This window comes from Suricata suricatta, chromosome 13 (genome assembly GCF_006229205.1).
Source record: "Suricata suricatta isolate VVHF042 chromosome 13, meerkat_22Aug2017_6uvM2_HiC, whole genome shotgun sequence".
NCBI lineage: Eukaryota > Metazoa > Chordata > Mammalia > Carnivora > Herpestidae > Suricata > Suricata suricatta.
Window position 1 is genome coordinate 60,182,089 of NC_043712.1, and position 13,022 is coordinate 60,195,110.

Below are 13,022 nucleotides of genomic sequence, written 5' to 3' on the forward strand. Positions count from 1 at the left end.
CCAGCCCCAGGCTATTCTGCTTCCCAAGTAGCCCTAGGGGTGGGCTCAGACTCTTCATCCTTATCTGGGTAAACATTCAGAAAGGAATACCTCTCTATTCTCAGCTTTTCATTTTTTTTCTTATCCACCATTGTACTGCTTTTGCATTTTTCCCCCTGCCTCTCTTTCTAGGTGAGAGGTTCAATTTCACACCTGGAGAAGCTGAGACCTTTCTGGTTGATGGTTCAGGGGTTCTGTCCTGAACCGATTTGACTTAACGATCTATAACTCTGCAAAACTTGATTTGCTTCCTCTCTTCATTCTCATACTTTCAGACCTGCATTTAATTTTACCCTTGAAAAGCAACCTTGTAATTTTTGTCTTTAGGAAAATGTTCTTTAAAATAGCAGAATTTTCATCTCCATCTTAGGTCATTTAGGGTCAGTCAAATGGTTCTTTTCTCTCCATTTACTTAGATTCATACTGTGAAGAGCATTGTGCTTTGGATAATTAATCACTTTTGTATTTCCCCAACTCAATCTATTCTTGTATTAAATTTCTGCTTATTATAAAAATACCTGTTAAGATTGGGAATAATATGCAAACAATAGAGAATATAATGAAGTGAAACCTGTTGCTTCTCATTTTTGTTCCATTAAGAAAGCTACTGTTAACTGATCATTGTGCGTCTTTCTGGGAATTTAAATGCATAGCACAATATACATGAGCTCCCTACCCATTTTACCCAGATGTGCTCACGATACATGAACTGTTATGTAACCTGTTAAAAAAACCCAAAATTCAGCTGAGTAAATTTGAAGATCTAATTGACTTTATTGAACAAAAAATGAATCAGACAGCATCCCATCTAGCAAGTAGAAAGGAGCACCAAAGGGCTACAGAAAGAGAAAGGATTTTTCCCCCCATAGCTGATGATTTAATGTTATCTTTTTTCAAGTTTTTATTTAAATTCCAGTTAGTTAACATACAGTATAGTGTTTATTTCACGTGTAGAATTTAGTGATTCATCACTTACATACATCATGCAGTGCCCATTGCAACAAGTGCCTTCTTAAATACCCATCACCTGTTTAAACCGTCCCCCTGCCCACTTCCCTTCCAGCAGCCCTCAGTTTGTTTTCTATAGTTAGGAGTCTGTTTCCTGGTTTTCCTCCTTCCCTCTCCCAATGTTCATCTGTTTTGTTTCTTAAATTCCACATATTAGTAATATTATGCTATTTATTTTTCTCTGAGTGACTTATTTCACTTAGCAATAATACTCTCTAGCTCCATCCATATTGTTGCAAATGGCAAGATTTTATTCTTTTTGATGACCAAGTAATAATCCATTGCGTGTGCTCGTGTGTGTGTGTGTGTGTGTGTGTGTGTGTGTGTATCATTATCCATTAATTAATCAATGACATTTGGTCTCTTTCCATGATTTGGCTATTGTTGATAATGCTGCTATAAACATCAGGGTGCGGGTATCCCTTCGAATTAATATTTTTGTATCCTTTGGGTAAATATCTAGTAGTGCAGTTGCTGGATCATAGGGTAGTTCTATTTTTAACCTTTTGAAGAAACTCCATACTCTTTTTCATATGGCTGCATCAGTTTGCATTCCCACCAACAGTGTAAGAGGGTTCCCCTTTCTCTGCATCCACACCAACGTCTGTTCTTTCCTTTGTTGTTCATTTTAGCCATTCTAACAGGTGGGAGGTGGTGTCTCATTGTGGTTTTATTTTGTCTATCTCTGAGTGACATTGAACGTCTTTTCATGTGTCTGTTAGCTATCTGAATGCCTTCTTTGTTCTATTCATGTCTTCTGCCCATTGCTTCACTTGATTATTTCTTTTGTGGGTGTTCAATTTGGTAAGTTCTTTGTAGATTTTGGATACTAATGCTTTATAACATATATCATTTGCAAATATATCTTCTCCCATTCCATTGGTTGCCTTTTAGTTTTGTTGATTGTTCCCTTTGCTGTGCAGAAGTTTTTTATCTTGATGAAGTCCCAGTAATTCATTTTTGCTTTTGTTTTCCTTACCTCAGAAGATCTATCTAGTAAGAAGCTGCTATGGCTGTTGTCAAAGAGCGTACTGCCTGTGCTCTCTTCTAGGATGGTTTCCTGTCTCACATTTAGATCTTTTCTCCATTTTTAATTTATTTTTGTGTATGGTGTAAAAAAGTGGTCTAGTTTTACTCTTTTGCATGTTGCCGTCTAGTTTGAAAGGGAAAGGTCTTTAAAGGTAGGTGAAGGAAGTTCTAAAGAAGCAAAAAAAGGGGGGGGATTATTTACAGCAAAGTCACTTTCCTTTGGGGGACAAAAAGGGTCTTATTAGGTGAATTACCTCATTGGTGCTTATCAGGAAATTCTAGACTGACTAGTTAAGATTATATTACTAGAGAAGGTTGAAACTCAATCAGGTATGTATTTAGCCCCAAATTGGTGACATGGACCTAGCACAAGTGAATCCATTTGGCACGTGTGGTTTTCTTTTTAACAACAGAAATTGGATTTCAGTAGAATTATAACCACTAGAATTAATGCTTCATATTTTATACCTTGCTCAGAGTTTTCCTAAGTACTAACTTTGCTTTGCATTCTTAAAAGATACTTTGATTTCCTTAATGTGCATTTTTAATGTGATTTTTCTTTCCAACAGACACAACAAGAGGAAGAAATTTTTGGTTGACCCCCGTTGCCACCCACAGACAATAGCAGTGGTCCAGACTCGAGCTAAGTAATTAATTTCACTCATATTTGGAACTCCGGGATATTATCATTCATGCTCTTTTCTGTTGTTTTTTCCCTCTTACCTCAAAACTGATTGGAAGTTTAAACTGAACCTGGTTTAAATTGAGGTTGATGTGTTTTATTTTCCTTCTCACCTTCTTCCTGAGATCTTGCTGGTAAGAAAAATGTGTCAGAACTGAGAGAATACATGAATGACTCCAGTTGCTTCTGCTTTATATTGTCGTTTGTTTTCCTTTTGTAAGAAGTAAATTAATATATTAAAACAATTTCAGCAATGTTTCAGAAAGATTGAAAAGCAGAGGGGAAAATTGGAACTTTCCCACAATTGATAGGGTTTTGTGTGTGTTCCTGCAAACATAGATTATAGAGAATCCACTTAAACCTAGATGTGGTAAAATATAGATGAAAACAAGTGTACATATTTGTTTAGTGCTGTAATCAGATAAACACAGCACAACTATGACTTGCCAGTGTGTTTATTTGCTTTCTTCTTCTTTTTTTTAAATGTTTATTTACTTTTGAGAGAGTGACAGAGACGTTGTTCAAGCAAGGGAGGGGCAGGGAAAGAGGGAGATACAGAATCCAAAGCAGGCTTCAGGCTCTGAACTGTCACCATAGAGCCTGATGCAGGGATTGAACTCACAAACTGTAAGATTATGACCTGAGCCAAAACTGAACACTTAACTGACTGAGCCACCCAGGCGCCCCTGCTTTCTTCTCGAGAGCTAGGCAATCTCCTCCAACCCCATACTACCATCCCTTCAGAAGGGGTGTGATTAGAACTAGATGGTTAAGGAAGGTCTTTCTTTTTATCTAATTGATGGTTTTCCATTCATCTAAAACTGATCCTGGGTGAAGGTGCTGACCAGGTGTCAGCTCTGTAATCGCAGGAATTGACTCTTTAGTCCTGTGAATCCATGTACATGACCCTTCTCAGGAGAAGGTTCTGGCAGAAAAGGAGTAATGAGAGTGGCAAGGGAGGGTATGAGAGAAACAGAAGCCAGGCTGTTGGAAGTGCGTGAGAAGGTTTGAAACACTATTACTAGTAAAAGGCCAGGTGTGAGATGGTGTGTGTGTTGGGATGAAGTGGGGGAAGTGTGGAGGTGATGAAGAAGGACACAGAATATCACTGAACATAAATTTTACAAAGTTTTATTTTCTTTTGAAAACCAAAAGCATGATTGCTCTTTTTCTGTCTTTCCAGATACAATGGAGTTCTCATTGAGCTGAAATTGCCCCATGAAATGGACTTCAGCAGAAAAGATGTTAGTGGAGTGCTGTTCCAGTACCCAGACACTGAGGGGAAAGTGGAGGATTTCACAGAGCTCGTGGAGAGGGCCCATCAGACTGGGGTATGGCAGATCTCTCCTTGTGGGGGTCCACATAGGTCTGTCCCAACTTGGCATTATGATTTTTCGATGTGGCTTAATTTCCATACCTGTAACATCTAAAATGTTAAAACTGTCCTCCTTCCTTCTTCCTTTCTTCAAGTTTGTTTTCTTCGTTTTTTTCCTGGTACGTAGTAAAAAGTAAATATTTTTGAGTGAATCAATGAGTAAATGGAATTCACAGGGCATGAAACAAGCTTGTCTGTCTGCTTATGTTGGGGATAATTTGTTACTCTCCCACTGCTCTCAGGGGAAGGGAATAACCATGTCTATTTTCTCTTGTATCCTCCTTAGAGCCTGGCTTGCTGTGCTACTGACCTTTTAGCTCTGTGTATATTGAGGCCACCTGGAGAATTTGGTGTAGACATTGCCCTCGGCAGCTCACAGAGATTTGGAGTGCCATTGGGCTATGGTGGACCACATGCAGCCTTTTTTGCTGTCAGAGAAAGTTTGGTGAGGATGATGCCTGGGAGAATGGTGGGGGTCACAAGGTAAAGCAGCTCATGTTTGTCCCCTTTTATTGTTATCATTATTTTCTTTTTTCTTTCTTATCATAAAAGTTGTTGATTTCTCTCTAAATTTTACCTGGGCCAGGTTATAATAATGTATAATATATTTGTATTGAAGGCATATCAGTGAATTTAATTAGGTTGATGAAAGCACGGAAAGACTAGACATTCTAGGTGTGTTTTATATATGACCAGTTTCATTCTCAAAAGCATTATCATGCTACACAGTTATGTAAAATACAAGTGTAGTGAGAGATTGCCATGAACATATTGTGATCTTAGAGGCCTGCCACTTGTTTATTCTAGTAATTCCTTTCTTTTTTTTTTTTTAAATGTTTATTTGTTCATTTTTGAAAGAGGGAGAGAGCACAAGCAGGGGAGGGACAGAGAGAGAGAGAGAAAGAGAGAGACAATCCTGAAGCAGGCTCTAGGCTCCAAGCTGTCAGCACAGAGCCTGACTTAGGGTCTTGAACCCACAAACTGTGAGATCATGACCTGAGCTGAAGTTGAATGCCCAATTTTCTCAAGTTCTTTTCATTGATAAATCTCAGATTAAGAATTTAGATGAATGACATGATCATTACTGGGTAAATTTAGCATGGTCTTTTAGACTAGACCTTTCATAGAAGTTGGACTTATTAACCTATGTGAATAATCTATATTGGTGAATGATGTGATTTTTTGAAATACAAATTATGACATAATAGCAAGAGGTACCTTGCTTCATAGCGTAAAAATAAATTTCTTCAAGTATTCTTACATTAGTTTCTTTCAATGATATGTCTTGACTAGATGAGATGAGGCAGAGAGTTTTCTAATTAATAAAAATTTAATATATTAATTATTGTCTGCTGAATTTTATGTTGGAACTTAACTTTCTGAAAAGTGAACTCCAGAGCCTGATAAAATAAAGGATAAGACTGTTGAATCTTTGTCTTTATCCAAATTCTTTTCTTTTAATGCGTATTTATTTTGAGAAACAGAAAGGGGGAGAGAGAGCGGGCAAGAGAATGGACAGACAAAGAGAATCCCAAGCAGCCTCTTTGCTCAGCATGGAACCCTATGGGTGGGGCTCCATCTCCTGACTAAGAGGTCACAACCAGAGCCAAAATCAAGAGTAGGTCATTTGCTTAACCAGCTAAGCTACCTAGGGGCCCCATCTTATCCAAATTATTAATTGTATTCAGAAAGAAGGAAAAAATTTCTTTGAGACAGGTGGTAAAATTATTAACATTCTTTTTTTTAGGTTCTTATTTAAATTCCACTTGGTTAACATACAGTGTAACTTTAATTTCAGGTGTACAATTTAGTGATTCAGCACATTCTTTTTATTTATAGCTATATAGATGCTTTAGATTTCCAGTCCAGAAGTTGATTCCTTTGTGAAATATTTCCCTTTTCCTGTGTCTGCCAAGAATCTCATAATGAACTTTAATTCTCATTAAATTTAATTTTTTTCATTAAATTTAATTTTAAATTCAATCCACATTCACCATCATTATATTAGTCTGGGTAATTCCTGGGAAGTTTTCATTCAAGATTCCTATCCTTATTGTATATATCTTGGTCCCTCTCAAAATACATATTAAAAAATATTCCAATTTAAAAGAAGATGGCTTGGTAATTGTTTTCTTATGGCCTTGTAGCCAAATAAATTCACTGGGTTCCCTTCAACCTGGGAAAGAAAGAAGCAGGTCTATTTGTGACTACCCTTGGTGCGATGATGATCTGTGCTAACTAGATGTTTTATTCTTGGCCCAGAGATGCCACTGGGAAAGAAGTGTATCGTCTTGCTCTTCAAACCAGGGAACAACACATCCGGAGAGACAAGGCTACTAGCAACATCTGTACAGCTCAGGTAGATCACATGGCTGCCCTTCCCACTGAATGCCTTATAATCTGCAGACATGAGCTGCTCATTCATTCACTTAATTTTCATTCATTCGTTCACCATCTACTGACCAGTGTGCACACAGAAGTGGTAAGATCTTATTGGTAGAGAAGCTTTGTGATCTTGTCAGAACCAAAATACAATGTATTTGCCTTGAGTTCTGTCTATATACATACGTCGTACTTAAGTGTCTCCAGCATTCTTGGCCATAGGTAGGCCCATTATGGGTGGCTGTTGGGCACCTTCTCTTAGGGCTAAAATGGGAGCCCTCCAGGAATGTTGTGAGGAATCAAAGTGAGGGTGTTTGAGGTGACTGTGCTTGAGGGGATGGTACAGATTGACTGATTGGTGGTGGTCGTGGGGTATTTTTCTGTGGGCTCATGAAAAGCATTCTTGAAATGGATGGAATAAAAGAGGAGGAGCTTCGCAAGTTCCTGATGAGCCTGGAAGTTGCTCAGGGCTCAGGTCAGAGGGAGCAGTGTTTGAGACCCAGTGAATTTCTAGGCTTAGGTAGAAGACTGTTCTGAGCATCCAATCTGTTCTAGGTCCATCTTCTCCATTCAGGGTCAGAGAAAGAGATCTCACCCATAACTCTTTGGGTAGTTCAGTACATTTGTCTCTCAGGGCATTGGCTCAAAGCACCACCACCAGATTTTAGAAAGCCTTTCTAGGGAAGTAGATGATAAGGACTTTTAAAGTTGGTTCTATAGCCACTGGTCTTTGGAATACTTTCCTCAGTAGATTTTCTTGTATTTGTTATCTCAAGAACATGGCTGCTTCAGGGCACCCAGGTGTGTTTCAATTGATTAAGCATCTGACTCTTAATTTCGGCTCAAGTCATGATCTCACAGGTTTGTGAGTTTGAGCCCTGCATCAGGCTCTACATTGACAATATAGAGCCTGCTTGGTATTCTCTCCCTCCCTTTCTCTTCTCCCTTACTTGCTCTCTCTTTTTCTCACTGTCTCTCAAAATCAATAAATATATTTCAAAAAAAAAGAGGAAGGTGACTATTTCTTTTTAGGTAAGAACTTTTCTGTTATCTTAGGAAGAAGCTAGCTAGCTATCACAAACTTTTTCTCTGTTGATAGCAAGTTGAACTTTATATAATGCTGTTACTTTCTATAGTTTACCCTTCATTTTTTGAATTCTTTGCTTAAATATTTCTGTCCTCTGTAGCTGACTGCTCCTGTCTTGCCCTTTCTGTTCATGAGCATTTATTGCTCCTGCTCGTGCCCTTTCTTCCAAAAAATGCTTGTCTGGTTACAAGTGCATTTGGGGGTTTTCTGCTTCAAGGTTTGAAATTAATTTTACAGGTGAACTTTGGCTGAACAAAGGTCTCTATGTTTTTCATCAATTATTAAAGTGATATCTGCCCTGGAGATAGCCAAACTCTGTATTCTCTGCTTTTAATCTTCTCATTTTGGAGAACTTCCAGCTATCCATTGTCTATTCCATTTCATTAGTTTCTTTTCATAATTGGTTGCATAAAGCAGTTGCCCATAACTCCAGTGTCATTCTCCATAAAGATGCAATTATTCTTTTTTGTCAGGAGATGATGTATCTTTTGGAATGCTCCTTGACCTCTCTGTCTTTGACTCCAGCCTTGTCCAGATATTTTAAAAATGTTTATTGATTTTGAGAGAAACAGAGAGAGCAGGGGAGGGGCAGAGAAAAAGGGAGAGAGAGAATTCCAAGCAGGTTCCAAAGTAACAGCACAGGACACCATGTGGTACTTGATCCCACGAACCATGAAATCATGTCATTATCTGAACCAAAATCAAAAGACAGACACTTAACCACCTGGGTCACCTAGGCACCCCAGCCTCTGCTTCTCAAAGCAACTGCATTGTGTTCTCAGGCTGCCCCTTTCCTCTTGAGTATGACAGGCTCCCCACTGGACTTGTCCTAGTTTTGCAATGTCGGTGGTTTGGAGATATTTTTTTCTTTAATCTATGAAAGTGTATCACTAAATTGTTCTTAAAAATTCTTCCTACAAACTTGCAATATTTCACAGATCACTAAATTTGCATCATGTTCTGTTCTTTGTTTTCTTATGAGTCCGATGCAGGGTTCAAACTCATCAACTGTGATATCATGACTTGAGCTGAAGTCAGACACTCAATCGACAGAGCCACCCAGGTGCCCCAAAATTTGCTCTTTTAAACTATACAGTTTTGGGGCACCTGGGTAGCTCTGTCAATTAAGCGTCTGAATTTGGCTCAGTTCATGATGATGCGGTCCATGGGTTTGAGCCCTGCATTGGGCTCTATGCTAACAGCTCAGAGCCTGGAGCCTGCTTCTAATTCCATGTCTCCCTCTCTTTCTGCCTCTCCCCTGCTTACACTCTGTCTCTCTCTCAAAAAGAAACATTAAATAAAATTGAAAAAAAGTATACAGTTCAGTGGCTTTTAGTATTTTTACAAAGTTGTGCAACATCACTGGCATTTCATTTCTAAACATTTCATCATGCCAAAATGAAATCTGTTCTTATGAAATGATTGTTCCTCATCCTTCTACCTTCTCTGCAGTCCCTGGGAACCACTAATTTACTTTGTCTTTGCATTCTGGGCACTTCATATAAGTGGGATTATAAAATAAGTGGCCATTTGTGTTTATCTTCTTTCACTTAGCATAATGATTTCAAGTTTCATCCACTTGTAGTATGAATCAGTAATTTTTTTTTATGGCTGAATAAGACCTCATTGTATGCACTAACCACATTTTGTTTATGCATTCATCAACTGATGGATATTTAGGTTGTTTCCATTTTAAGTTATTTTGAATAAACTGTATGCACATTGATGTACAAGATTTTATGGGGTCATGTGTTCAGTTCTCTTTAGGTACATACTGAGGATTAGAATTACTGGGCCATAATATAAAATCTACATTGAACTTTTTTCAAAAGTGGCTGCATTAGTTTGTATCCATTCCACCTATGTACATGGGTTCTAATTTCTTCAATACTCTGGTTTCTCTTCAGATCGCATAAATCTTTCGCCTTTTACTAATTTCTTCATGTTTTCACCAATGCTTCTTACTGCCTATCTTTCTGGTTATACCATCCTAATGACTGTGAAGGGATATTTCATTGTGGATTTTATATGAACTTCCCTTATAAGTAATGATTTTGAGCAACTGTGTCTATCTTATCTATCTTATCTATCTATCTATCTATCTATCTATCTATCTATCTATCTATCTATCTATCAAGTTTACATCCAAGTAACTTAGTATATAGTGCAATAATTATTTCAGGAGTAGATTCCAGTGATTAATCCCCTTTGTATAATAACAAGTGCCCATCCCAACAAGTATCCTCCTTAATGCCCTTTGCTCATTTAGCCAATCCCCCCACCCACACACAATCCCTCCAGCAACCCTCAGTTTGTTTTCTATGTTTAAGAGTCTCTTATATTTTGTCCCCCTCTTTTATATTATCGTTGCCTCCTTTCTCTTATGTTCTTAAAATCCACATATGAGTGAAGGCATCTGATATTTGTCTTTCTATGACTAATTTCACTTAGCATAATACACTCTCATTCCAACCAAGTTGTTGCAAATGGCAAGATTCATTCTTTTTCATAAATGAGCAATACTCCATTGTGTGTGTGTGTGTGTATACACCACATCTTCTTTATCCATTCATCTGCCGATGGACATTTGGGCTCTATTCATACTTTGGCTATTGTTGATAGCACTGCTATAAACAGTGGGGTGCATGTGGCCCTTTGAAGCAGCATAACTCTATGCCTTGGATAAATACCTAGTAGTGCAATTGCTGGGTCACAGGGTAGTTCTTTTTTAAACTTTTTGAGGAACCTCCATCTTTTTACCAGAGTAGCTGCACTAGTTTGCATTTCCACTAGCTGTGCAAAAGGGTTCATCTTTCTCTGCACCCTCACCAATACCTGTTGTTTCCTGTTCATTTTAGTCATTCTGATTGGTGTGATGTATCTCATTGTGGTTTTGATTTGTATTTTCCTGATGTTGAGTGATGTTGAGCATTTTTTTCATGTGTCTGTTTGCTATCTGGATGTCTGCATTGGGGAAGTGTCTATTCATGTCTTTTCCTCATTTTTTCACTGGATTATTTGTTTTTATGGGTGTTGAGTTTGATAAGCTCTTTATAGATTTTTGGATACTAACCCTTTATCTGTCATTTGGAAATTTCTTCCATGTTGTCGGTTGCCTTTTAGTTTTGCTGATTGTTTCCTTCACCGTGCAGAAAGTTTTTTTATCTTGATGAGGTCCTAATAGTCTGTTTTTGCTTTTATTTCCCTTGCCTCCAGAGACATGTAAAGTAAGAAGTTGCTGCAGCAGAGATCAGAGGTTGTTGCCCGTCTTCTCTTCTAGGATTTTTATGGCGTCCTGTCTTATATTTAGGTCTTTCATCCATTTTGAGTTTAGTTTATTTATTTAAAAATTTTTTAATATTTTCTTTGAGAGAAAGAGAGACAGTGAAAGCAGGGTAGGGGCAGATAGAGAGAGAGAGAGAGAGAGAGAGAGAAAGAGAGAGAGGGTAACACAGAAGGTGAAGCAGGCTCCAGGCTCTGAATTGTTAGCACAGAGCTTGATGTGGGGCTCTAATCCTTGAACTGTGAGATCATGACCTGAGCTGATAATGGATGCTTAACTGACTGAGACACCTGGGCACCCTATTTTGAGTTTATTTTTATGTATGGTGTAAGAAAGTAGTCTAGGTTCATTCTTTTGCATGTTGTGGTCAGGTTTTCCCAAGTTTATATTGTATCAGTGAAATTTGTTCTTTATATTGGTCAAGTTTGACCAGGGTGTCTTGGATGCTGTGTTTTCCCCTCAGGTAGTCTGATAGGTTAAGAATGGTCCCCTACTATCATAGAGAATGGAAAACATTTTGTTTTGTCCCTGTTTGTAATTTTGGCATTTCAAGTCAAAAGAATACCCCTTCCCACTAATTTGTCTTCCATCATATTGTTGAACATGATTCCTTAAATGCTCTTTGTTGTTTCAGGCTCTCTTGGCAAATATGGCTGCCATGTTTGCAATTTACCATGGTTCTCATGGGCTGAAGCATATTGCTAGGAGAGTACATAATGCCACTTTGATTCTATCTGAAGGTGAGTCATTTATCTGTATGAAAACGTTTGAGCATATGGGGCACCTGGGTGGCTTAGTCAGTTAAGTGTCTGACTTCAGCCCACGTCATGATCTCATGTTTCATGGGTTCAAGTCCCTCATTGGGCTCTGTCCCGACAACTTGGAGCCTGGAGCCTGCTTCTTCAGATTCTGTGTCTCCCTCTCTCTCTGCTCCTCCCCTGTCTCCAAAAATTTAAATAAATATTTTTTAAAATAGTACAAAAAAACTTCTGAGCTTAACAAGTCTGATAACCTGAGTAAGTAAAATAGAAAACTCACTGTATGTCTAATACTGTATACAAAATTGAAAGTCAAATAGGAAACTATTTGGGGGCCTGGGACGCCTCGGTTAAGCGTCTGACTTCAGCTCAGGTCTGATCTCACCATTTGTGCTGTGCTGATAGCCAGAGCCTGAACTTGCCTCAAATTCTGAGTCTCCCTCTCTCTCTCTGACCCTCCCCAACTCACACTCTGTGTCTCTCTCTCAAAAATGAACATTAAAAAAACAAAACAAAACAAAACAAAAAACCAATTTCAACACCTATGGTAGATTGAGTTCTAAAAATTTTAATATGTAGATCTCTTATTCACTCCCCAACACTATAAACAAGAGGGATGATCACTCTGAGAGGAAAATGGTCAAAAAAATTAAGTATAAAATATTTACATATATTAATGTTTCCATTATTTTTGAGAGGGAGACACACAGAATATGAGTAGGGAAGGGACAGAGAGAGGGAGACAAAGAATCTGAAGGAAGCTCCAGGCTCTGAGCTGTCAGTACAGAGTCTGACACAGGATTCAAACTTGTGAAATGTGAGATCATGACCCGAGTCAAAGTTTAACCAACTGAGCCATTCAGGTGCCCCAAATTTAAAAGAAATACATTTACAAATAAATGGCCAATAAACATAACACATGTCAACTTCACTATTAAGGAAATGTAAATTGAAACAATAGGTTTTCTCCCATTATATTGGCAAAGATTAAAAAGAATGCTGACATTGGTATAACTTATATGAGGGCTTTTATTTTTTTTTATTATTTTTTTAATGTTTTATTTATTTTTGATACAGAGAGAGACAGAGCACGAGCAGGGGAAGGTCAGAGAGAGAGGGAGACACAGAATCTGAAACAGGCTCCAGGTTCTGAGTTAGCTGTCAGCACAGAGCCTGACGCGGGGCTTGAACCCACGAACGTGAGATCTGACCCGAGCCGAAGTCGGAGGCTTAACCGACTGAGCCACCCAGGCGCCCTAATGAGGGCTTTTAAATTGTGCCTACAGGGGCGTCTGAGTGGCTCAGTCGGTTGAGCCTCTCTCTGACTTCGGCTCAGGTCATGATCTCATGGGTTTGTGGGTTCAAGTCCCGCGTCAGGC

At 38.5% G+C, this 13,022-nt stretch overlaps 1 protein-coding gene across 1 annotated transcript in view; it reads left to right on the forward strand.

Moving 5' to 3' along the window:
* The window catches only part of GLDC (glycine decarboxylase), an 89,350-nt gene that overhangs the window by 28,947 nt on the left and 47,381 nt on the right, over positions 1 to 13,022 (forward strand). Inside the window, exons 5-9 of the mRNA XM_029919355.1 lie at positions 2,646 to 2,723; positions 3,942 to 4,089; positions 4,420 to 4,616; positions 6,396 to 6,492; positions 11,520 to 11,625. Coding sequence (XP_029775215.1) covers positions 2,646 to 2,723; positions 3,942 to 4,089; positions 4,420 to 4,616; positions 6,396 to 6,492; positions 11,520 to 11,625 — 626 coding nt within the window. The remainder of the gene's footprint in view (positions 1 to 2,645; positions 2,724 to 3,941; positions 4,090 to 4,419; positions 4,617 to 6,395; positions 6,493 to 11,519; positions 11,626 to 13,022) is intronic.